General features: G+C 41.1%; 1 protein-coding gene across 1 annotated transcript in view; it reads left to right on the top strand.

Annotated features, from left to right (window-relative positions):
- Window positions 1-1,824: 1,824 nt before the first annotated feature.
- The window catches only part of Prp5 (pre-mRNA processing factor 5), a 47,053-nt gene continuing 24,966 nt past the window's right edge, over window positions 1,825-23,911 (top strand). Inside the window, 9 exon segments of the mRNA XM_045770329.2 lie at window positions 1,825-1,934; window positions 3,161-3,211; window positions 9,455-9,836; window positions 11,859-12,086; window positions 13,301-13,412; window positions 14,420-14,604; window positions 16,651-16,763; window positions 17,595-17,736; window positions 19,868-20,048. Coding sequence (XP_045626285.1) covers window positions 1,918-1,934; window positions 3,161-3,211; window positions 9,455-9,836; window positions 11,859-12,086; window positions 13,301-13,412; window positions 14,420-14,604; window positions 16,651-16,763; window positions 17,595-17,736; window positions 19,868-20,048 — 1,411 coding nt within the window. The 5' untranslated portion in view covers window positions 1,825-1,917.

The raw sequence follows: 23,911 nt of genomic DNA, 5'->3' as shown, positions 1-23,911 counted from the left end.
GTCACGATAACACTGCACGCCGCTTCTGCCCACCCTTACTGCCTTATATCTTTCAGCCCGGGGGAGGTGAGCTACGCGACAAAAAATCGACGCACGCTCCGACTGGACCAGGTATCGCTTACATGGTCAGGAATCAACACTCTTCGGATCCTACAAGCGCTCCTGTCACCAGGCGAGATTTCTCCAGGATCCTACGCGCTGCCCTCTCGGCGCTAGGCTTGACTTCCAGATGACTACGCTCCGCACCCAGCTGTCTCGGGACGGGCTCGCCACATCAGAAATAATGGCAAACGGCAGGCGGAAGAGTAGTGCTCACATCCTACGTCAGACGGGACGTTGTTGCTCTGCTACATTGAGTGCCTCACGCGGCCAGCTGGCACTCGCCCTTCGGGGGGGGGGGGGGGTCCGGCCGCTGGCCTGCGGTGGGGGTGCAGCGCCGGTCCCCAAGTGTCCCGCTGTCCGCAGCTAATACTTTGCCCAGTCTAGGTGCTAGTAAGCCCTACTTGTAGTCACACCCCCTTCTCCTTATCCATTAGGTCTTTTACGGCCTCTTGGCCGGGTACATTACGTGTTATGTGGTCTCTCACTTATTAGTTATTCTTTGTGTCCTGCCTGTTATATCCTAGTGTTATATAATTACTACACATTTGCACTCGGCCTTAATTCTAGTACCAGTTAACCTTTAGGTTTCTGCAGAATTAGTTTCCATGTCACTATAGGCTAAGGTCTCATACTTACTACGGGTGTACCTTTTAAGTTAAATCTAGTCCTTGGAATTGTTACTGTTAATTCTTACTTTATATATTTACTTTATATATTTACTTTATATATTTTAATATAAACGTTATATATTCCTTAAATTATATTTGAAACTTTGTATATTTACATGTTCAATATTAAGTTTTATATAATATCAACTTTGTTAAGTCTATAATATAAACCGTGTTTAATATAAACTTTATATAATTACTTACTTTATGTGAACTTTATATATTTACATGTTCTGCAGAATTTAATCTTCAATAAACTTTAACGCCCCATACTGCCAGTATCTTTCTCCCCCTGGTCAGAAATAGTGGCTTTAGGCATTGTATGTACTAGCTCTATCTATAAAGCCAACAAACTTTGTAAAATCTCTTTATGTATGTACCTTTACCTAAATAAAAATTATTATTTATTATTATTATTATTATTGAACAAATTGAAGGATATTAATAAAGAACACTCCTTTAAAAGATCCATTGTATCACACACATGGATCACTAATTTTAAGCTCAACAAGCCACAGTGTAAATGAGAAAACAGGATATACTTTTTAACCTACAGGGCATTGCCTATCCACTGAAGCCGTAATTCCAAAGTATACTTCAGGTATATCAATCAACTGGCAAAAAATTGTGGCTCTCAGGTATATATTCTAAGTTAACACGCTTTAACTTCTTACACCATCAAATCCAAGCATGTCCACATTAGCACCTCTCATCACCTTCTAAAGCACAATTAGGCAGGCACACTTAGGTAAGTACAGAGAATGAATGGGGCTGCTGCCAGACCAGACGAGGCGCCGCTGCTCCGCCTGGCAGCTGAGGGACCCGGGCAGCTCTCCTCCTACAGCTAGATTTCTCTCCGAATTTAAAGCTCAGCTAAATACGGGTGATTTAAAGTTGTATTTCAATATACAATATTTAGAGTGAAATTGAACTCTCATCTAAACGCATTTGTTTAATATGAATAATATCATAATAAGGTTGTTTAACTAATAATGAGCGGGTTATAATATATTTAGTATATTAATGGAAACATTTGCAATGAAAGTTTGTGTGTAACGTGAGCGGTTGTTAAGGAAGGTGTCGGAGCGGGCAGCAGCGTTGTATCCTTAAGGGAGCCACAAGCGCCTCACAAGCAGATTACTACACAATGTCGCGAGATAGCAGGTAAGGTCATATGCTACACTCCTATGGTTACTGTTTAGATTAGTGTTAATATGTTCTAGAGCCTTATAAGGTGAGATACACGTGAGACTGGACTGGTGGGTGGGGACAGAGTCGTAGCTCCAACCTGCTCAATTTTCGTGAAATTTCAGTCGTTTCTCTACACTTAAGTATAGATGCCATACACTTAGACTGGTGGTTAGAGCGACGACCTCGCTTCTGACATGGCCACCATTTGATCTGTATTGGCCTAGGTTAGCAGTAAATAGGTACCTGGGTGTTAGTCAGCTGTCACGGGCTGCTTCCTGGGGGTGGAGGCCTGGTCGAGGACCGGGCCGCGGGGACACTAAAAAGCCCTGAAATCATCTCAAGATAACCTCAAGATAGGTGGCTGGGTTATGTTTCTTCACTCCATCCACATTTCTTTGCTCTTAAGTCGTAATTCATAGCCCTTGAAAATGCTATAGTCACTTTATTTTTAAAGCTTTTAAAGTAGCCAGTGAGGTAGATTGTTTACATGGTGCCCTCTGTGTTGTTCTGGTGGCTACCAGGTTTTATTAAGTCATTTTGGATTGTGACTGGTTCTGCCCTAGTTCCTGCTGTGTCTTGACCTATGTCGCTGCCCTGCCCTTCCCTTCCCATGGCTCTGCCTTTATCCATATTGCACTTACATGGTTTTCCACTTGGACATATATTCTTTCCTGGATCTTATCTGGAGAGTGTTCTGGGAGTTCTTCTACTCCCCAAGCCTAGGGAATCAAGGCTCTGTTGGCCCAACAGGCTGTTGCTTGGAGCAGCTTGCACTACAGCATGATTGGTCTAGCACTTCATGCAGAAAACTGTCCAGTTTCCTCAGACAGATAAACAAAACTAGAGAATAACCTTGATCTTTTGGCAAATTGTTAACAGAGAATTCTAGCACAGTTATCACTAGGCAGGTTACAAGTGTAAAATGATCTTACCAACTCAGACAATTATGAACAAGTAGTTTGTACACTGGAGCAAATGTCATACACGGATGTCGAAAATACAGGTACATATTTTCCGAAAAAAATTTCGTCATACCCCAGAAAATTTGTATTCAGATGCAATCATACACCAAAGTTCCACTTTATATAAATAAATAATGGTAATGCTCAAAAATTCGTTGTGCTGTATTGCACTGTGTAATATATTTTTCAAAATGTTAACCAGTATGATAGATTTATTTATTTTATCTTTTGTATTAGGCGCAGGAGGTCTCGTAGCCGTTCTCGGACTCCAGACCGCAGAAGATCACGGTAAGTTTGATTTCTTAAGACTTCATTACAGTATTACACAGTCATAATTTTATACAATTATTATATTATTATTTAATATTATAGGACATTTGTATATTGTATTCAATACAGTTTTTAAATTTAAAATACAGTAAAATGTAATGCACCAGCTTACTGAATATTTATTTATTGATAAAATATCGGTTTTAAAAAGTGTGTTCATGTTTACCATCATGTGTGTGGCACTTATGCCATATATATATTGAGGGGTGGGGAGGGGTTGAGTCTCCTAAGCCTGCCTCTTAACCTTTAATCAACTGGCATGGTTGCATTGCATCATACCTACCTCTGAAAGCATGCAAGAAGTTAGCTTAAATTACAGTATTATTTCCCTAGCATATTACACTTCCTCACTATGCTAACACTGAAACTGTGTTTTGATCTGCTATCTATAGCCCCTGGTCTAGGTCACGCCTAGTTTGAAATAGTCCACCTTAACTATACCTAAGTTCATTTAGTAAGTTGCATTTGTAACACCACCTGTTCTTCACTAACTGTATGATGAGATGCAGATCATTTAGTCTAATTTTTTAACATCCTTGGTTAGGTTGGTACTCCATGCTGATAATGTATAGTGAAGGATTGGTTATGTAAATAGTTCATAGATTCATCAATGAATCCTTCCTGAAGCCTATGAGGGCAGTCCTAATGTATGACAGTCTTGCGTGTAATTCTGTTACCTGGTTTGTTTATACATCTGGAGACAGGCTTAGTGTCATGCCATCTCATAGGTCTTTCTCCTTGTCAGATATCTGGGGTTGTTTCCCTCTAATGTTATATGTTTCTGGCCTTTCTCTCCTGACTTATGGTGCCATTCGTCTGACCTAGAAGTAGGAGTCAGACTTGGAGTGTTCTTTTCTTTAAGTGAAAATCTCCCACCAATTTGACTTTTTTTTTTTTTTTTTTTTTTTGAGCTAAACCAAGATTGCAAACGTAACATAGGTTACATAAAGAACTCACATTATATACAGACTTTTTTTTATACCAAGATGAAAGAAATGTCAAAAGGGGGGACAGAGAATGTATGGAACTGGATGAAAGACCCACTTGCATACCATAATCACAGATACAATTACACACCATGTATTGTGTATACACAGTGGTGTAATTACCTAATTACACTTAGGTAATTATACCACAACAGAGCTACAACTACGACAGGCAACAATCCTTCAGCGATCAGCACTGGTCAGAACAAACTCGATATGTCCACACATAATGGACCTGCCAAAAAAGTCTCCCAGTCAAACTACCCCAAATAGAGTAACCTCATTCATCATTGCCAACATATAAGGACTAAAAACAAGATAACAAAAACAAAGTACTGTTCATAAATGGCCTCTTCACTGAATCAAATGCAGTACAGTATTTGGAGCTTTCACAGAAACCCATCCAGGGGAATTCTTGGACAGTGAAATCTGGATACCAGGATATAATCTATACAGATGTGATAGGGTAAATAGATCACAAGGAGGAGTGGTTCTATATATTAGGGAAGACCTTGTACGCTTGGAGCTGCTTAACTCGACAAATAAGGTGGTAGAGGTACTGGGGGTAAACATAAAGAAAATAAAGTTACTTATTATTCTAATATACAAACCCCAAGATGCAACAGCATAGGAATTCACAGAACAGATAAACAAAACTAGAGAATAACCTTGATCATTTGGCAAACTCAATACCTCATATTATCTTCCTAGGTGACTTCAACCTGCCTAATCTAAGATAGAGAATAGCAAACAATAATATTATACCAGGAAATCTATCTAGACACAACCAACCATAGATTTGAGAACTACAGTACTTAGATTCTGTGAAAAATTTTCACTTAACCAGGAGATATCAGAGCCAACTAGGAATAAAAATATTCTATATCTGGCCTTTGCAAACAATGAAGATATAGTCAGGGACATTACGATCTCAGATACCACATGCAGTACTAGGATCACATGCTCATTGAAGTGCAAACTATCATCAATACTCAGTTCAAGAAATAAAGAAAAACCCAAAATATTTCTTCACATATGCGAAATCAAAAGATAAAACCACTGCCAGTATTGGACCTATTCATATGAGTGAAGGTTCATATACTGAGGATGACAAAGAATATTATTGAAATCCAAAAAAAGCCGTATGTGGACATGTTTAGCACTCAAATAAACAGCATGCAAGTGGAAGATCCAGACAACTTTTTTATGCGTGATATCCAAAGCCCTGTTAATATCACTGATGTCAACATGAGCATGGCAGATTTTGACAGGGAAATTAACAACATCCCCATGCACTAAGCCCCAGGTCCAGACTCATGGAATTCAATATACAGTGGAACCCCGAGTTACGAGTGTCCTGCTTTACGAGTTTTTCGGGTTACGAGCCCGATTTGGTCGGAAAATTTGCATTGGGATACAAGTTTGTTGATACGCATACGGGCCGACCTAGCACGTGGTGGCACGGTGATCGCGCCTCAGTTTACCAGTGCCTCGCGCCCAGTGACTAAATCCCGCCTGAATTCTTCACAAGGATTTACAGTTTTTTGTTGGATTTTTGGTCATTTAACACTTTCGCCCGGGCATGACGCAGCATTGCGTCATCCGTTTACTGGCGGTAATACCGGGGATGACGCAGCATTGCGTCATCCACTTCAAATAATCGCCAAAAATCAGGTTTTTATCCGATTTTTTTGGGACTGGTTTTAAAATGTGCGCTGATGTCTTCCCATTTTCTTTGTTGAGCCTCGTGGCCCTCAGGTGGCTTGGCACACGCCGTCGGCCCATTGTTTTCGCTCCACTGTTGTGACCAATGTCGCCTCCCCTCACATCTCAAACGTGTGAACATTTCGTCTATTTTCCGTAGCTATATTTCTTACTGCGGCTTTAGAAACTATCTACGCTTACTCCACGATGGATAGTGATCATGATCAAGGCCCTTCCAGGAAGAAAATTGCGAAAGAAAGGCTTGAAAAGGAAGGGAATTGGGAGTGTAGCTGGAAGGCATCTGAGCGCTCACTCGCGGCTAACGCGTGGCCCGTCTTCAACTCGTCGGCGGTTGGAGCGTGACCAGGTTTTTTATTTTATATGCTAATGTTCCTCTAGAGAATTCTATTGCGAACCCATTGAGACCAAAATGAAAGACCTAGGACAAAAATTGAGGTGACCAGAGTGAAAATAGTGAAAACATTTTATCGCGTTTGCGCGCTCCTGGGTAAATCATTCGCACTTTCTCTGTTTGCTGCGGGTAATTAGCTGGGCTTTTGGAGTTTATATGCATTTAGTGCTGTAGAGAAGTCTATTGCGAACACAATGATAACAAATTTAATCTCGTAGGATGAGAATTAAGGTGACAAAGTTGAAGAGAGTATACACTTTTCAGAATTTACGCACGCTCCCGTGACACCCTGGGTCCCATATCGCATAGTTGAAGGGTGGAGCGCGGGGTACGCCAAAGTGTTAAGCATAAAAGTTGTTACTATATATATCTCGCCATGGGTCCCAAGAAAGACAGTAGTAAGGTTCAACCTAAGTAAATAGTTGTAAGTAGAGGCAGTAGAGGATGTCCCTTCCTCATTAAGAAAATGTGTGAAGTATGGACCCTTGTATACAGTGGGGCCTCGACTTATGATTTTAATCTGTTCCCAGAGACGGGTCAAGGTGAAACAAATTTTCCATGAGAAATAATGGAAATTCAATTAATCCATTCCACACCCCCCAAATATAACTTAAAAATACATTTTATATTGAATACCATTTTTTCTCTAACTACAATACAGTACATATGTTTATCTTACCTTTATCGAGGACTCTTGTTGGTGTATAGAAGATGGTGAGGAGGGGGGGAGGAGGAGAGGTGTTACTGTTTGGGAGTCTTCTTCCATTATAACATCAGGCAGTGATGACTTCTCTTGGGTACACTCTCTCCTAAGTTTTGCCTGCTTACCTCTAGGACCTGGTTGTGGCTCACTGCTTGTTTGTCTCATTAAAAATTTGTCCATGGAGATTTGTTTTCCCTTCGTTTTAACATTTGTCTGTAGTGATGCATCACAGTATCATTGAAAAGGTTAAAGCAACGGCCTACTGCAGATTGATTTGGGTGAGTCGTTTCAGCAAAAGTTTGCAGTTCTTCCCATGCTGCTCACATTTTCTTAAATTTTGAGGAAGAGACATTTTGTACTGCCTCTATGGTCATCCTTACATGTGTTTTCATATGTTGAACCTTACCACTGACTTTCTTGGGACCCATGGTCCCATATATAATAATTACTTTTATGTTCAAAAAACAAAAAATCACCAAAATGATGGAATTTCTTACAAGCGTGATCGTCACTAAGCGGGTGGCTCTGGTAAACTGAGGCAGGTCTGCCCGTGCCACCAGGAACCATGCGCTCGGTTGACCGTAATGCGTATCAACGTAGATCGTTTGTCGACGACATCGTAAGTTGAATTGCGTTTTCCGACCAAATTTACACCGTAACTCGAAAAAATCGTAGTTCGGGGCAATCGTAAGTCGAGGTGTCACTGTATAAAGAAATGTAAAGTGCCAGTAGCACTTTAGTATAGTGTGGTAGAAGAGCTTGGATATGGGGGGGAGATACCAGATGTGCTTAAATCAGCAGACATAGCCCCTCTACACAAGGGAGAGAGCAAAGCATTGGCAAAGAATTATAGACCAGTTGTGCTAACATCCCACGTAATAAAAGTATTTGAGAGAGTGATCAGGAGTCAGGTCACCAGTTTCATGGAGACCAATGCCCTCCACAACCCGGGCTAACATGGATTTAGAGTAGAAAGATCATGCCTTTCACAGCTACTTGACCACTACGGCAAAATCACTGAGAAGAAATTTAGAAGAAAATCTTTTGCATTAGAAGAAAATTCAGCGTTAGAAGAAACGCAGAATGCAGATGTGGTAAACGCAGACTTCACAAAAGCATTCGATAAATGTGACCAAGGAGTGATAGCACCCAAAGTGAGGTCAATAGGAATAACTGGTAAAGTAGGACAGTGGATACTCAGTTTTCTATGTGTGTTCAGATTCCTGAGCATCTCGAGCTCTGTCATACAGTATCTACATTTGAAACTGTATGGAGTCAGCCTCCACCACATCTCTTCCTAGTGCATATCATTTACTAACTACTCTGATGCTAAAAAATTCTTTCTAATGTCTCTGTGGCTCATTTTGGTACTCAGCTTTCACATGTATCCCCTTGTGTGTGTGTGTACCACCCGTGTTATCCATCCTTGTCTGCCCTGTCAATTCCCCTGAGAATTTTGTATGTGGTGATCATGTCTCCCCAAGCCCTTCCGTCTTCCAATGACGTGAGGTGCAATTCATGCAGCTTTTCCTTGTAACTCATGCCTTAGTTCTGGGACTAGCCTAGTGGCATATCTTTGAACTTTTTCCAGCTTCGTCTTGTGCTTCACAAGGTACAGGCCCCATGTTGGGGCTGCATACTCCAGGATTGGTCTTACATATATGGTATACAAGGGGTCTGAAAGATTCCTTACACTGGTTTCTGAAGGCAGTTCTGATGTTAGCCAGTCTTGCATATTCCTCTGATATTATTCTTTTGATGTGGGCTTCAGGAGACAGGTTTGGCATGACATAAATTTCTAGATCTTTCTCTCTGTCCGTATCATGAAGGAATTGATCTTCCATTTGGTATCCCCGTGTCTGGCTTCCTGTTTCCTTTGCCAAGTTTCATTACCTTTCATTTACTTGGGTTGAACTTTAGTAGCCATTTGTTGGATCATTCCTTCAGTTTGTCTGGGTCATCTTGTAGCCTCATACTATCTTCCTCTGTCTTAATCCTCCTCATAATTTTTGCATCATCAGCAAACATTGAGAGGAATGAGTATTCCCACTGGGAGATCATTCACATATATCAGAAACATTATAGGTTTTTTGTTGCTTTTCTCTTATCCAATGGAGTACCTTTCCTTTGACTCCTGCCTGCATCTCCAGCTTGTGCACTAGCACTCTTACCCCTTCTTACCCCCAGAAAAGGATGTTTCATTACATTCATTGCAGGCTTTTTTTTTTTTTCTTTTTGCTCTCGCTCCCAAGCCTGAGGCCTGAAGCTCCTGGTGATAGATAAACCTGATCAGAGTATTGCCTTGCAGGATCTTCTTTTCATGTACTGTATTTTGCTTTTCTTTAATCACTTACAGCTGATATTTATTGTTTGACAATTAATAATTGTGTCAACAGATCCCGAGACAGGGATAGGGATAGAGATAGAGACAGGGATCGAGGCAGATCCCGTCGATCCCGATCCAGAGACCGCCACAGGTCACGCAGCAGAGAGAGGAGGAGGTCAAGATCCCGTGATAGACGCTCAAGATCAAGAGACAGATCGAGATCTCGAGAAAGAGATAGGGATAGGAGGTCAAGATCTCGTGATAGAGACAGGAAGAGGAGTAGGAGCAGATCACGAGACAGAGACAGAAAGAGGAGCAAGAGGAGCAAGTCACACTCTCCAGCCAAAGTCAAACCTGTCGCCCATCCTCCAAAGCCTCAAGAACCATTGCCTGCAGAACCCAAGGATGAGGAGGAGACGGGTCTTGACTTTGATCCCTCCAAAGTAGATAAGGTCAGATTTTGTAGTTATACTATACAGTAGTTAAGAATTGATGCATATTCATAGCTTTCTTGGTTGAATATTAATGGAAGATGGCACAGTCAGGAATGTAGTTACTTGGTGCTTAGGATAGTTTTCTTGGTTTTAATCAAGTTTATTATACATTACTGTATAGAGTTATGAATATGTAGGTGCTAATTTTTGAAGCACTTGTAAGCTGCTGAAGGTTGTATCTTTTTATCCTTTTGTTTTTTTGCATTTCCTGTTGCTACTACCCTGTATTTATTTCTTTTTATTCACACTTGTCTTTGAGCTGTTTCAACTAATGATGGTTCAATTAAGCCTGCACAAGGCTTTATTTAACCCCAATGAATCTTGTGAATTTCTCTTTAACACTAGAAGAACAAATCATAATTTTAATCCTTTAATATCAATTAGTCTATTGTGTTATCATATATTAGTGTTGTGTTTGCCCTCTGTGTGGTGATTGTCTTATTTCTGGGGGAAGCCCCTATGGCTCCCCGGAGCTATCCAGGCTGATATGCTAATGTCAGACTTTGGCATCAGTCATGTGTATGGAGTTCTTTGGGCCTATCGAGGACCACGGCCAGAACCTGGTCCCTTCAGAGAGGCAAGGGGAGCAATCTTACGTTTGGCAAGGGCGACGGGAATAAAGCATACCTCCGGTTTAAGGAGCCATGATATAAATGTTATTGTAATTAAATATCCTTCTCACATGATCCAATTCTATGAATTAATGTATAGTAATTATTTAGAGCTCAATTTGACCTCTGGTTTCCAACTATGGAATCCTGAGTCATAACAGTCTCCCTAGTTTAACTTAGGGTAGCAGGCAGTTTTGTACTGGTAAGGGATGCAGGGTGCTGTGCAGCTTGTCACCAATCACAGCGGCCGGCTCTGTTCCTTGGGGTATGCTGCCTTTTTGCGGGGTTTTGTTTTCTTTTTGCCTTGGTAGGGGGTTCTGCCCTACTTGCCACTGGTGTTTGGCCTCATCCTGATACATGGTGGTGCACCCTGCTAGGTCCCCGTGAGCGTACATGTTCCTGGGGTTCAGCTGTAGATAGTTTGTTTGGTAGTTTTGGGCACCGGTTAGCAGTACCCTGCCTGGGTTTACCTGAGCGCGAGTCCTCTTATAGTAAACGCTCAGGACCCTGGCATTTCCCTAGGGGTCGTGTGGATCCGATGGATGCGACCCCGGAGTGCCCCCTCGCTTTATGTGAGTTTGAGGGTTGTTCAGTCCCCTTGTCTCAGGGCGACCCTCACGGTTTTTGCCTCCGTCACATTGCCTGTTGGGTCGGTGACACTTTCGACCCTGAGTCCTGTGAGTTTTGCTGCTTGCTGGTGACTCAATTTCCCTAATCTGTGGATGATCTTGGATGCCTTGGATGCCTGGCACGCCTTCTGCCGTTCCCACACGCTTCAGTGGCGGGAGGCTTCGACGGTGCTGCAAGTTTTCCTGGGGGGTCACCTAGAGCACCTCAATGAGTGCTAGTTTGCTCCTGCCCTTTCCTGGGATGTTGGTGTCGTTCAGCTCCATGTGCAGGTTCCCTCCCTTTTGGCGGCACAGATGGCTGAGGACTTGCGCGCCTGGGACCTTTTGGCTTCGGCCTTGTGTTTCTTTTCCCACCTCGAGCTGTTTTCGGACTGGCTCACGGAGGATGTTGAGGGCGCTTGGGGCTGTTCCTGGTTCTGGCGACTTGGCCTCGGCGGCTCGCTCGTCGGCTGCCTTGCTAAAGCTTTTTGTGCTGATCTTGCGGGATGCGGTTGGGCTGTTTTATGCTTCCCGGCTTGTGTGTCAGCAGGCGGTGCTTGCCTTTTCTGTGGAATCCGCTTGGGCCTTGGCTCTTAGGACGTCTTTGCCCTTTTGTCCTCTCCTATTTGAGGCTTCAGCCATTGCGCAGTATATTCACTTGTATTATATGTACATTAAATGCAGAAGAAGGTATTTTTATTCTATTTCTAGATGTAATTGTTGAATATTGATTTATCATTTACAGTGCCTTGTTCTTGCAGGAAGAGGCAGAAAAACGCCTTGAAGCTGAAATGCAAAAAAGAAGAGAGCGTATTGAGAAGTGGAGAGCAGAGAAAAAGAAACGGGAATTGGAAGCAGCCAAGAAGGAAGCAGAGAAAGGAACGTTAGGAGCCAATGTGCCAAAAGTCTCAATAAAAGCCTGGAGTCTAGAGGATGATGAGGAAGAGGAAGAAGGCGAGAACAAAGAGGGTGATGGTAAACCGGAAGAGGTAATGTGATACCAAACTGGCTAGGGTAAAGTTTTGACCCTCAGCATTTTGAGTTTTTTTTTTTTAAGTGTAATATATTTTTTAATTTTTAAATGGTATAAATTTAAAGAAGTTAACACTGACACCTCAGTCTAGTCTGAAGATCCTTAACCCTCAAAGTATAGTTCTTGTAATACATTGATTCATAGGGTAATGTATTTATTATCATACATTGATTAAAACTAATATTATTTGAGTTTTATACCAATGATGCTAATATGGATATAATATCCCTATATGGATGTAGTGGAGTTTACCCTGCCTCATGAAAAAATCCTGACATCGTTTCATTATTGCCTACTATACAAACGCGGTTATCATTACAAATGTTACTATGTTATTGCAGTAATCATCATGATATCAAATTTCACTATAATTACATGATATACATGATATGTACACCAATTGTGTTAATATGATTTTTACAACTCTATATGATTGGAATGACGTATACCAAGTCCAATCATCATTTGAACATAATACACCAGCTTCAGCATGACTAGTTCTGTACCACCTCATTAGCATTATTAGTTACTAGCAAAGCTAGCAAACTACCATGACTACCACTTCCACCTCACCATTAAAATTAACACTGCCACTTAAGAAGCACTGCCATCTCAGTAGTATCACTAGCACTACCACATCACTACCAGAACATCCCAGCAGTATCCCAGCAGTTTTAATAGACTAAGAATAAAGTACTCATATTAATGTCACAGAAATTGTTAGTAATGGCACTATTGTGAAAGTATTCTGTACTGTTCATTGCCTCTTCCCGGCAATGCGCCAGAGATCCTGTGGTCCTGGGTTCGATCCCAGGCGCCGGTGAGAAACAATGGGCAGAGTTTCTTTCACCCTGTGCCCCTGTTACCTAGCAGTAAAATAAATACCTGGGTGTTAGTCAGCTGTCACGGGCTGCTTCCTGGGGGTGGAGGCCTGGTCGAGGACTGGGCCGCGGGGACACTAAAAGCCCCGAAATCATCTCAAGATAACCTCTCAAGATAACCATCTTGTACATTTTGAAATATCTTTTCTCACCACACGTGTCTACTTTCTTCTTGGCCCTTTCTTTCCTACACTCAGATGAAGGTGTAACCACTTCACAATTCTCAAACACAGACTTTTGTAGAAGTATCTACAATATTGTATTGTTAATTATCATTTCTCTATTTCAGGAAGATGAAGTTGACCCACTCGATGCATTTATGTCAGGCATTCAGGAAGAAGTTCGAAAAATAAATCGTGTAGACATTCGAGGAGGTGTGAGACGTGGAGTGAAAACAAGTGGTAAGTATGAAAGTTTATAGTTAATGGTAATATATTTGTATATGTATTTGTATGGTATTTTAAGCACTATGTTACTGTATTTGTAAACATAAGGTGCCGTGCATCTTTCAGTAACCCAACAAGTAAGCTCCATAGTTCAGATTTTGTCTGACAGTCAAACTTGGCAATAATTTTGGCTGAGTTACCCAGAAATTTGTGTTACCGAGGTTCGAATCAGTTAGTGTACAGTATTGTACTGTACAGTACAGTACAATCACTGTACAATACTGTAGTCATGTATAAGAGATTAGAATATTGACAAATGCGTGTAGTAACAAATTTGTATTTGGTATATTACTGAATTAAAAAAGTAGTCATTGACTAAGTGGAATATAGCTCAAGAGTTGAATGAAAAATAAATATGCCTTGTTAAAAGAATGCACTGTATATAGAATAAGTTAGGCAAATATAATAAGATGTATGTCAAGACTGTATGTAGATTTAAGGGTAGTGTGTAAAGTACTTGTTTAGATGATTTGATGGAATTGTGTTGTGATTGTCATGTGTCAAAGTATGTATTGTAGAGACCACACTTGTACAGTAGGCATTGTTGTATTAGTGGAAGGATTCTCGCCAGACAGGAGGTTGACTACTTGGCAACATTTCCTGCTGTACAGGTGCTTGTTACTGTTGTGTATTGGGAAGCTACCTGATGTGTATTACACTGTGTGCTATTAGCTGTTGCTTCGGCTAGAGCCACTTGGACTGATTGGTACAGCAACGGCCTCTCTTGTGGGTTCGCATACAATTCCAAGTGTACATTCCATTCACCATTAATTCTCTCTGTCCTATCCCAACTCCTTATCCTCATATCTCATCCAAGTATGTAATATATAGTTGTACTGGCTTGCTGCTTTCTCATAATTGCCTCGCCTTCAGCCTGTGCAGTATATAAAGTTTAGTATCACACAACACACACACAGATTATGAACATTGATACATTTTAAAAATTCTTCTGTTGTCCTCAGTATTTGGAAATGAAGCTGGGGGAATGAAGAAGCCAGTTATTATTGTAGGAATGGCAAAGAAAGTTAATGCTAAGAAGAAAGGAGAGTTAATGGAACAAAACCAAGATGCATTAGAATATTCATCTGAGGAAGAGGGAGAAGATCTCAAAGACACCATGGCAAGCATCAACTCTAAAGGAAAGAAGGTGAAGTGGGCCATTTACTTTGTATTAAGAGAGTGGAGGGTATAGAGTCGTTCTGCATGGTGTTCTCTGTGCTACAGTATCTTATTACATGGTGCTAATCAAACTGACAATGTTTTGCTCTCCTAATGTCTACCATATTTTCTGCCAGATAGGAATATTGTCAATAAATGTATGAAATATCCTAAAATTGTATGAAAATGTATGAAACATAGTAAAATTGTAATTTACTCACAATACCCTTGTAAAATACATAAAAAAATATATAATTTTCTTCATATTTTTACAGATTACCCCACTTGAAATTATAATTTACATTTACATGGTCAGTCTGTTACTGACCATCTTCCACACCTTAAGTACTGTATTTCAAGATTCTAAAGTAAATTAATGGATTGTTTGTCAAATAATTATTTGTGCACGTAAAATTTGACATTCTTGAGTTATTCATATTAGGCCCATGTACTAGGTATACACCTATCTCCAATATTCTGACGTTGACTTTTCAAGACTGAAGCTGCATGTATATTCTGAACAGCAAGGGTGGCATCACACAGTTCTGATATACACCTACATTAATATTAAACCTGTCACTCGTTATGTCAATAACTCGTACATATGTACGAGTACATCATATGAATGTATTAAATAGAAGCTTCTTATGACATTTATGATTTAATAGAACATTGTTCTCCATACATTTTCTAGAGTCCCTCAATGTCTTTGTCAGATGCTTTTTCAAAGTGCATAAATGCTATATACATCATACATTCATTCTCACATGCCTTCTTTACAAGGTGTCTTCATGCAAATGTCTGACCTTCACACCCTCTTCCACCACAAAACACATCCTATTTATACTTGATAAAATTGTCAGTAATTTCATAGAATTTAGCATTCTTCCATAGGGTACTGTGTGTGTTAAATTTGGCTTATATTGGGCTTGGTAGCCCCCTTGTGGTGTCAATGATATTCTTTATTAAAGAGCAAAAAGATATGCTCTACTTGTCTGCATATCATATGAGCCGTAGTGGCTGGTAATTGGTTGTGTTTGTTAATCTGTGATCTATGTAATGTGAATGATGTAATCACTGGATGTGATATTTTTTAATTGTGTAATATATATAACCTTCAATGACTATACTTTTCACCTTTAACAAACTGATGCCTCCCCCACCTCATGAAAGTTGAATTTGATTTAATAATAACGCCTATGATTATAATTTAAAAAAACATGATCAGACCATAATTAGTATACTGCAAATGATAATAATCTCTTACTGCCTTCTTGTTGATTCTTGTATTAATCATTTTGCCATTCATAAATGGTGCAAGTTTCTTTTCTCTCTGATATGTAAATCCAATATAAATAGGCTACTGCAAATGTTGTGTAATAAAATATATATATATATATATATGTCGTACCTAGCAGCCAGAACGCACTTCTCAGCCTACTATGCAAGGCCCGATTTGCCTAATAAGCCAAGTTTTCCCGAATTAATATATTTTCTCTAATTTTTTTCTTATGAAATGATAAAACTACCCATTTCATTATGTATGAGGTCAATTTTTTTTATTGGAGTTAAAATTAACATACATATATGACCGAACCAAACCAACCCTACCTAACCTAATCTAACCTATCTTTATAGGTTAGGTTAGGTTAGGTAGCCGAAAAAGTTAGGTTAGGTAGTCGAAAAACAATTAATTCATGAAAACTTGGCTTATTAGGCAAATCGGGCCTTGCATAGTAGGCTGAGAAGTGCGTTCTGGCTACTAAGTACGACACATATATATATATATATATTATATATATATATATATATATATATATATATATATATATATATATATATATATATATATATATATATATATATATATATATATAATATATATATATATATATAAAATAATATAATATAATATAATATTTTACACACACACACACACACACATACAGTATATATTTTCCAAATATTAATAATTACTCTTGAATAAAATTGTTGTCCTGCTTGTGAAACAATCTAATTCCCACATTCATTGTAGGAGTTGGTGAAGGTTGACCACACAACCATCGATTATGTGCCCTTCAGGAAGGACTTCTATGTGGAAGTGCCAGAGATTGCAAATATGAGCAAAGAGGATGTGGACGCATACAGGTATTAAGCCAGACAGTCTTACAAGTGTGTTCTGATTATCATAATATATTCACCACCCTCTCACTGTATGGGTTCTTTCTGTATGGATTTGTATGGCTTGTGATTTTCTGAGTTACACTCCTTTTGTACACGTAAAATTTTACATTCTTGAGTTATTTATATTAGGCCATGTGCTAAGTATACATATATCGCCAGTATTCTAACCTTGACTGAATCCTTAGCTCAGAATCAGAAGTGTAAACCAGGGGTCCAGTTACTCATTAAGTTCTAAATGACTTGTTTCCTCACTGTGACAATAATTTTGCCATTGGTCTTGCAATTAAGAAAAGGGTAAGGGAGACAGCAGGCTAACTCAGTTGACTACCGAGTGGCAGTTCACAAGATTGCCATACACGTGGAAACCAGTTATTTATCTGTAAAGTAATTTTTTATTACTTTATTTATTAAGCTTCTGAGACGCTACTTCAAAATGAGGTCTTTCATTACACTTAGCGTTCTGTTTCTGTATTGTGAGACATGTTTGGCATAGGAACCATATATACTATTCTTCCCGTGATGGTCTAAGCATGACTACTGTATTCCAGGAGGATGTGCCAGTGTTATATGAAATGGATAAAACACGGAAATATAAGCTTTGTGTAAGGTCGTATATAGCCATGTAGATATGTTGAAAGATGTTGTAATGGCCATAACTAGAAATAATTTGATAGCAGTAAAGAAGTTTGTGAGAGAATTGTGCTTGGTCATTTAATCCAAAAGCTTGTTTAATGCATTTGATTGTTTCCTATACTGTATCTTTGCCAAATTTTCATTCATTAATCCTTTTGCAAGAGCGGAGTTGGAAGGCATCAAGGTGAAAGGTCAGGGATGTCCCAAACCAATCAAAACCTGGGCTCAGTGTGGAGTGAGTAAGAGGATCCTGGATGTGCTGAAGAAGAGTAATTATGAGAAACCAACACCAATTCAAGTGCAGGTAAGATATTATCCTACCTTGAATATCATGTCCTTCTTTACCAAAGCAGTAAACTGTTTCAGAACACAGTAGTATTGTACATATAAATTTTGAGAGAAGATTGGTAATAAATATATATGTGGGTTAATGTGACCACCCCAGTGTGGAGCCAAGAACAAGAATCTAAGATTGCAAAGGTTTGGACATATATGTAGTAGCAACATACAATACCCAAACCTGGTGAATAAACAAGGAACACAACACCATGGAAGGCCTTTTGAAGACGCAAGATGGTAGTCATATCTCAGCATGAACACCACCTATACACTAGGTTTACACTCTTCTAATATTCTCACCTTGGCCTCCTTCAGAACCTCATCCATGTATTTATTGAATAACAAAGGTGAACATCAAATAACCCTGACACATGCCTACATTAATATAGAAACAGTCACTCTTTACACAACTAACTCACTTATTCCAAACTTCCTACAGAGAAACACTTATAGCCTTTGACAGTACTTTGCCTACTCATAATGGCTCTATCACTTCAGCACAATATACCGATTGTTGCCAATTATATTTTAATGCATGCCGTCATATATTTTTAACCACCGTGTTGTGCCGAGTTTATTGTGAAATTTCCCCGGTGCGCATGAAATAAAGTGTTCCCCCAAATTTTTTTTTCTTTGTAAAATGATAAATTATCTTCCCTGAACATGTCTATGTAAAAATAAAATAGCAAATTCCACTTATTTTGGCTGTGGGGACGTGGACAAGGTGCACTGTGACGGCATCAGGGCCTGGTCGCTCCTGGGTGAATCGCCCAGACACGGTCGCGCGGGCCATTCAAGCAACGTGTGTTGCCACAATTATATTTTCAATTATTTGTTTTATGTATTTCCAATGCGGTTTTATTTGTTTTTTTTACTGTATATGATGCATATTTGTGTCCTTTACAATATGTATACAGTAGAACGTTCATAATGTTCCATGGAACTGTGATACATGTGTCAGTAATGTGTCCACAATAAATGTTTATTGTCGTAATATTACCTGTTAAAAATTCACTAAAATTACAATATGTACAGTTTCACACACTGTTTACACAGTAACGCACTGTATTACACATTCAGTACTTCGGAAGTGAGTAATAATCAATGAAGTAGTCCATGGTACACACCGCGACTTCGCTCTCAGTGCACCTGGTACAGATAAATTTTCGCTTCCTGTTTCTTCATTCTGTGTGCTTGCAAATAATGCTCTCATATACACCTTTGGCTTTAGTACTTGTAGGTTGTATGTAGCCAAGCTTGTAAAGCATAAGGTAGTATTGAAAAGATTATAGGAAAAGATCAATTTCTAAGGTAGTCCTGAAAAGATCGCTTTGTATGGTCCACCACAGGGAGAGATTCAGCTTGCCTCAAAGAGTGTCCGTCAGTCAGAAAGAGTTTCAGCTAGCCTCAAAGAGTGTCCGTCAGTTAGGAAGAGATTCAGGTATTCTTGAAAATATCTATGGAAAACTCCACCATGGATGCCGCTAACACTGTTCATCTATGCTACTTGTATCAGATGTATCATCACTGAACGCAGAAAACGATTCATCTATGTATCGTCCAAATAAATTGGAGATAGTGTAGGATTGCAAGGGCGACACTCGGAGCTACAACTGGATACGCTCGCTGTATCATCCTCATAGGTGCTATATCACTTGCATCCAACCTTTGTGTTAGGTCCTTATTGCGCCTAGCTTCACCAATATTATGACCCTTATGTTCTTCAAACAATAAGGTTTGAATTTCACCGACAGAGCGTTATCTTTCAACACCACGTCGGACAGGTGTTTGGGAGCCAGAGGTGCGTGCGCCACCCATGGTTGCTCATTCATTACTAACCCAGCCAGCAGCTCTAGGGCATTCTGGGAATTTTTTCCAAGATGGCTGCCTCTCACTGGAGGTTATAAGAGTCCATTTCGTACACGACCAACTTCGTATGCATTTGGAATTGGTACCGAAAAATCAAAAAGAGTTTTCTCTGTTGGCGCAGTTTCCCGCTGACCGAGAATACTCGGTTGGCGCAGTTAAGTGGTTAATGAGATTGACAAGACATTGTAATGTTATTTTTTCTCATTACTGTTCAATTTTATTATCAGGCTATACCCGCAATCATGAAAGGAAGGGATGTTATTGGAATTGCCAAGACTGGATCAGGAAAAACTCTGGCATTTCTTTTGCCAATGTTTCGTCATATTGTGGATCAACCGCCTTTAGAGGACACAGATGGCCCTATTGCCATTATTATGACACCAACACGAGAGCTCTGCATGCAAATTGGTATGTATTGGTGTGTTAGTTTCTGCTCTCTCCTCCTCCTCCCAAAAATACAATGCTGAACATAGATTAATTTATATTAAAAATATAAAAAAAAACAGTTTTAACAAATAAAACTTTGCTATCATTGAGAACATTAATTAATTTTTACAACAATGTGCTCAAAATTAGTCATTGCATGTATTTACACACAAATTAGTCATAAACAAATTTAATTACATATTTTTAGTTGATGTCTTCGGAGAGCCCCTCTAGCTCCCTGGAGCTATACCGGGCTGACGTGTATATATTAGACCATGGCAACAGTTAATCGATGGAGTTCTAGGCCAACTGGGGCCCATGAGGAGTTCTATCCACTCGTTCGGTTTTTGGTTGCAATTTTCACCAGAATAGGGGTTTTGTTTTGGGATGCCTACCTTTCTGGGTGCCTAACCCGGTCGATGGCAGACATAGAATGCTTCCAATCACACGGGGGTTTCTATAGGCCATTGCTTCCCTTGCCTCTCTGTGGGGGCCTTGTTCTGGCTCGTGGTCCCGGTAGGCCCATAAGAACTCTGTACACATGACTGATGCCAAAGTCTGACATTAGCATATCAGCCTGGTAAGCTCCGGGGAGCCTCCGGGACTCACCCAGAAAATGGTGTTTCATTACATTCAATGCTGGTTTTTTGCTGTGCGTCTCGCGTGTTGACAGGTTGTGCTCGCTTCCTCCTTGGAACCCGCTTTGACCCTGCCACTTAGGTTGTCTTCGCCTTTTTATCCTTTGCTGTTTGTGGACTCTGCGGTCGAGCAGTATATGCAGGTGGCTTCTTCCATCTGTCGTCCGATGTCCCACTTAGGTTCTTCCTGGAGAAGTTGTGCTAGGGCTCAGGGTTCCGCTTGTCGGGGTAGGCCACAGGTGCCAGTTTCGGAGCCGGTGCCGCCGTTGGAACTGTCTGCGTCTGGTTGGCGCGATGATCGCTCTGTGTGCAGGTCGGGTTCTCGTAAGGGGCGTCGACCCTTTTGTGGTTTGATCCATGGGGCGATGGGGGGAGAGGGAGGCTTTCTTTGTTTGCTCACGCCTGCTCTCACGATTCATGGGCTTTTTGGGTGGTTCTTGCGGCCTGCGGTGGTTTTGGGTGGCTCCTCCTCTTTCGGGGGTTCGGGGCTGGCAGGGCAGGCCTCTTCTCCTGCGCTCTGTCAGGTCGTCTCGGAGTGGGTGCGCTTGGGCGTGGTCGAAACAACAACAACTTAGGTGGGTTTCCCACCTGCTTCCAGTTCCAAAACGGGACTGTGCAGACCTGTGGTTCATTCTGGACTTGTCCCCGTCTGAACTCCCTGGGTTTCTTACCCCTCCTTTCGGATGACCACTCTGTCCCAGGTCCAGCTTTTGTTGGAACCGGGTGCTTGGATGGTGTCCCTAAACCTCAAGGAAGCTTACTGGCACATCCCGATTCATCCGGCGTTCAGGGACTAGCTCGATTTTGTTGTGGGGTGTCAGAGTTACCGCTTTCGTTGTCTCCCTTTTGGGTTGAACCTGGCACGTCGCGTATTCACACGCCTTACCCGGGTCATGGTGGCTCGTCTTGTGTCTTTCAGGGGTTTGGGTGTTGGCTTACCTCAACAACTGGCTGGTGTGGGCTCCCATTTGGTTTGTGTGTCTGCTCGCCAGGGGTTTGCTGCTTTCCCGGCTAGCCGGGATCAGGTTCCTGGTGAACTGGCGGAAGTCCCATCTGGTTCCCTCCCAGGTTTGGACCTGGCTGGGTCTTGTGTGATACTCTTGGACCACTTCCTTGTCTCTCTCTCCAGAGTCTCCTTCAGCTGCGGTCTTGCAAGTGCTTGTTTCTGGGGGGCTCCCGGGTCACACGGCGGTTTCTCGAGGGTTTGTGTGGGAACCTTGTAAACATTGCTGGTCCCAGTCGGGCCTGTGTTGCTTTAGGTCGGCGGATGCAGTCCGTTGTCTCGACTTCGAGTTGAGGAGTGGAGCACTGACCGCCTCCCAGGTATGTCCCATTTGTTTTCTTAAGTAGTCTTTGGTGAAGTAGCTCCGGAAAGCTGTAGGGGCTCCCCCCAGAAAACTAACGTTGAATGTAATGAAACGCCATTTTCTGGGTGAGTCCCAGAGGCTCCCCGGCAACCCTCCTGCCCTCTGGTTGGCAGTTTTTCACGATTTTTATATCCAGACTCAGAACTGGAGCGGGGATCGCCGGCTCGGAGGTCTGGGGCTTTTCCTTCCCTGTGTAACAAACTAGGCTGTTGTAAGAATTATCCAGAGTGGTTTATCGACAAAAGAGAATGGGAAGCTGAGCCGCATGGTGACCTGACCCCCAGGGGGATTCGCGGTGGAAATAACCGACGCTTTGTTCATAGCTGCGTATAATGAATCATCCTATAGTATTCAGTAATTTAGAGAAATTAGCCTTTATTCATTTTGCATTAAAATTGTATTGTATAATAGTACTGGATACAATATCAAGAGTATTCTAATTATTGAGTTTAAGTCACCATCAGTGACGTCACGAATCAGATCTAACTTCTAAAGCGGAGTGACCGGCGGTCATAGGTCAGCAGGGTTGACATGTCTAATATTTCTCAAAGTTTTAATAACCATTTTTGTGATCGGGAACAGCTTTGCCGTTAGATGTTTGTGTAATCTAATTAAAGTAAAATAATTCAACCAGTCTGGATCAATTAAGTACAACAGAGTTTGTTATAACTTAAACCTGGCTAGTAACTTGGTAAAACTTTGACTAGGCGGAAGGATACAAGGTTCTAGTCTGGGCTAGGCCAGACGAGGACAAATCAGTGTGGTCACGGAAGCAGCTGGGATAAGAGGCCAACCATCTTACCTCTCCCCAAGACCAGCCCCAACATCTAGAGCTGTGGTCGCCCAAGGTATAGTTGCTATTGTTAATTATAGAAATAGTCTTCTCATTTGCCACTCAGGTCAAGTAGGGAGTGTTAAAGTGATAGGGAGTGAACATATTTAGATTTTGTTTTAGTTTTCTTTTAATAAATTAAATTTGTTATTAATTTGCATTTTATTGTTTCCATGTGTTTTATGTGTATACTTGTCCTGGTCACGTGGTCCACACGAGGCAGAGTTGCATTGGGCGCCGATTCTAACATCGAATCGGAATTATCATTACCGTGTAATTTATTCCACACTCAAGGTCATCGTTTATAGTGGGGATCAAGCCCCTAGGTTGATTAATTAGCGTGATCGATCCAGACCTCGATCATTGCTCTTGTATTACTGGTCTGGTGGTGGCAGCAGAGGTGACTCTAGGGTTTTGTTCAGAGCTTAGGTCACGTCATACTGGGTGTAGAATCCTAAGTCGGTCAATCGTCTTAGGACCACGTGGCGTGGAGTTGGCTTTGTTAAAAGTTTTGGAGTCCCTTGGTTTAGAAATAAAAGTAAGAATACGGGTAGAGGGAGAAGGAAGAGAAGTAAAGAGAGGAGAACCCGACCCGTGTTACACCTGCGCAGACGTGTGGCATGGCTCGTGTGACGTCATGCTTGTTTGCTCTTTTTTTTTGGGGAGTTCTGTTCACTTGTTTGTCGATTTTCGTTGTTAACCAGAATAGGGGTTTGTTTTGTGGCGCTTACCTTTCTAGGTGCCTGTCCCAGTTGATGGCAGATATAGAATGCTCCAAATCACATGTGCATTTCTATGAGCCATTGCTCCCGTGCCTCTGTGAGGGGCCAGGTTTTGGCTCATGGTCCCCGGTAGGCTAGAACTTCACCCACATTGACTGATGCAAAATAGTTAGGGTATCTATCCATATCAGCCATGGATAGCTCCGGGGAGCCTCCGGGACTCACCCAGAAAATGGCGTTTCATTACATTCAATGCTGGATTTTTTTGTATGCACAGGTGGGAACA

This window comes from Procambarus clarkii, chromosome 70 (genome assembly GCF_040958095.1).
Source record: "Procambarus clarkii isolate CNS0578487 chromosome 70, FALCON_Pclarkii_2.0, whole genome shotgun sequence".
Taxonomy (NCBI): Eukaryota; Metazoa; Arthropoda; class Malacostraca; order Decapoda; family Cambaridae; genus Procambarus; species Procambarus clarkii.
This window is presented reverse-complemented; position numbering and strand designations above follow the sequence as displayed.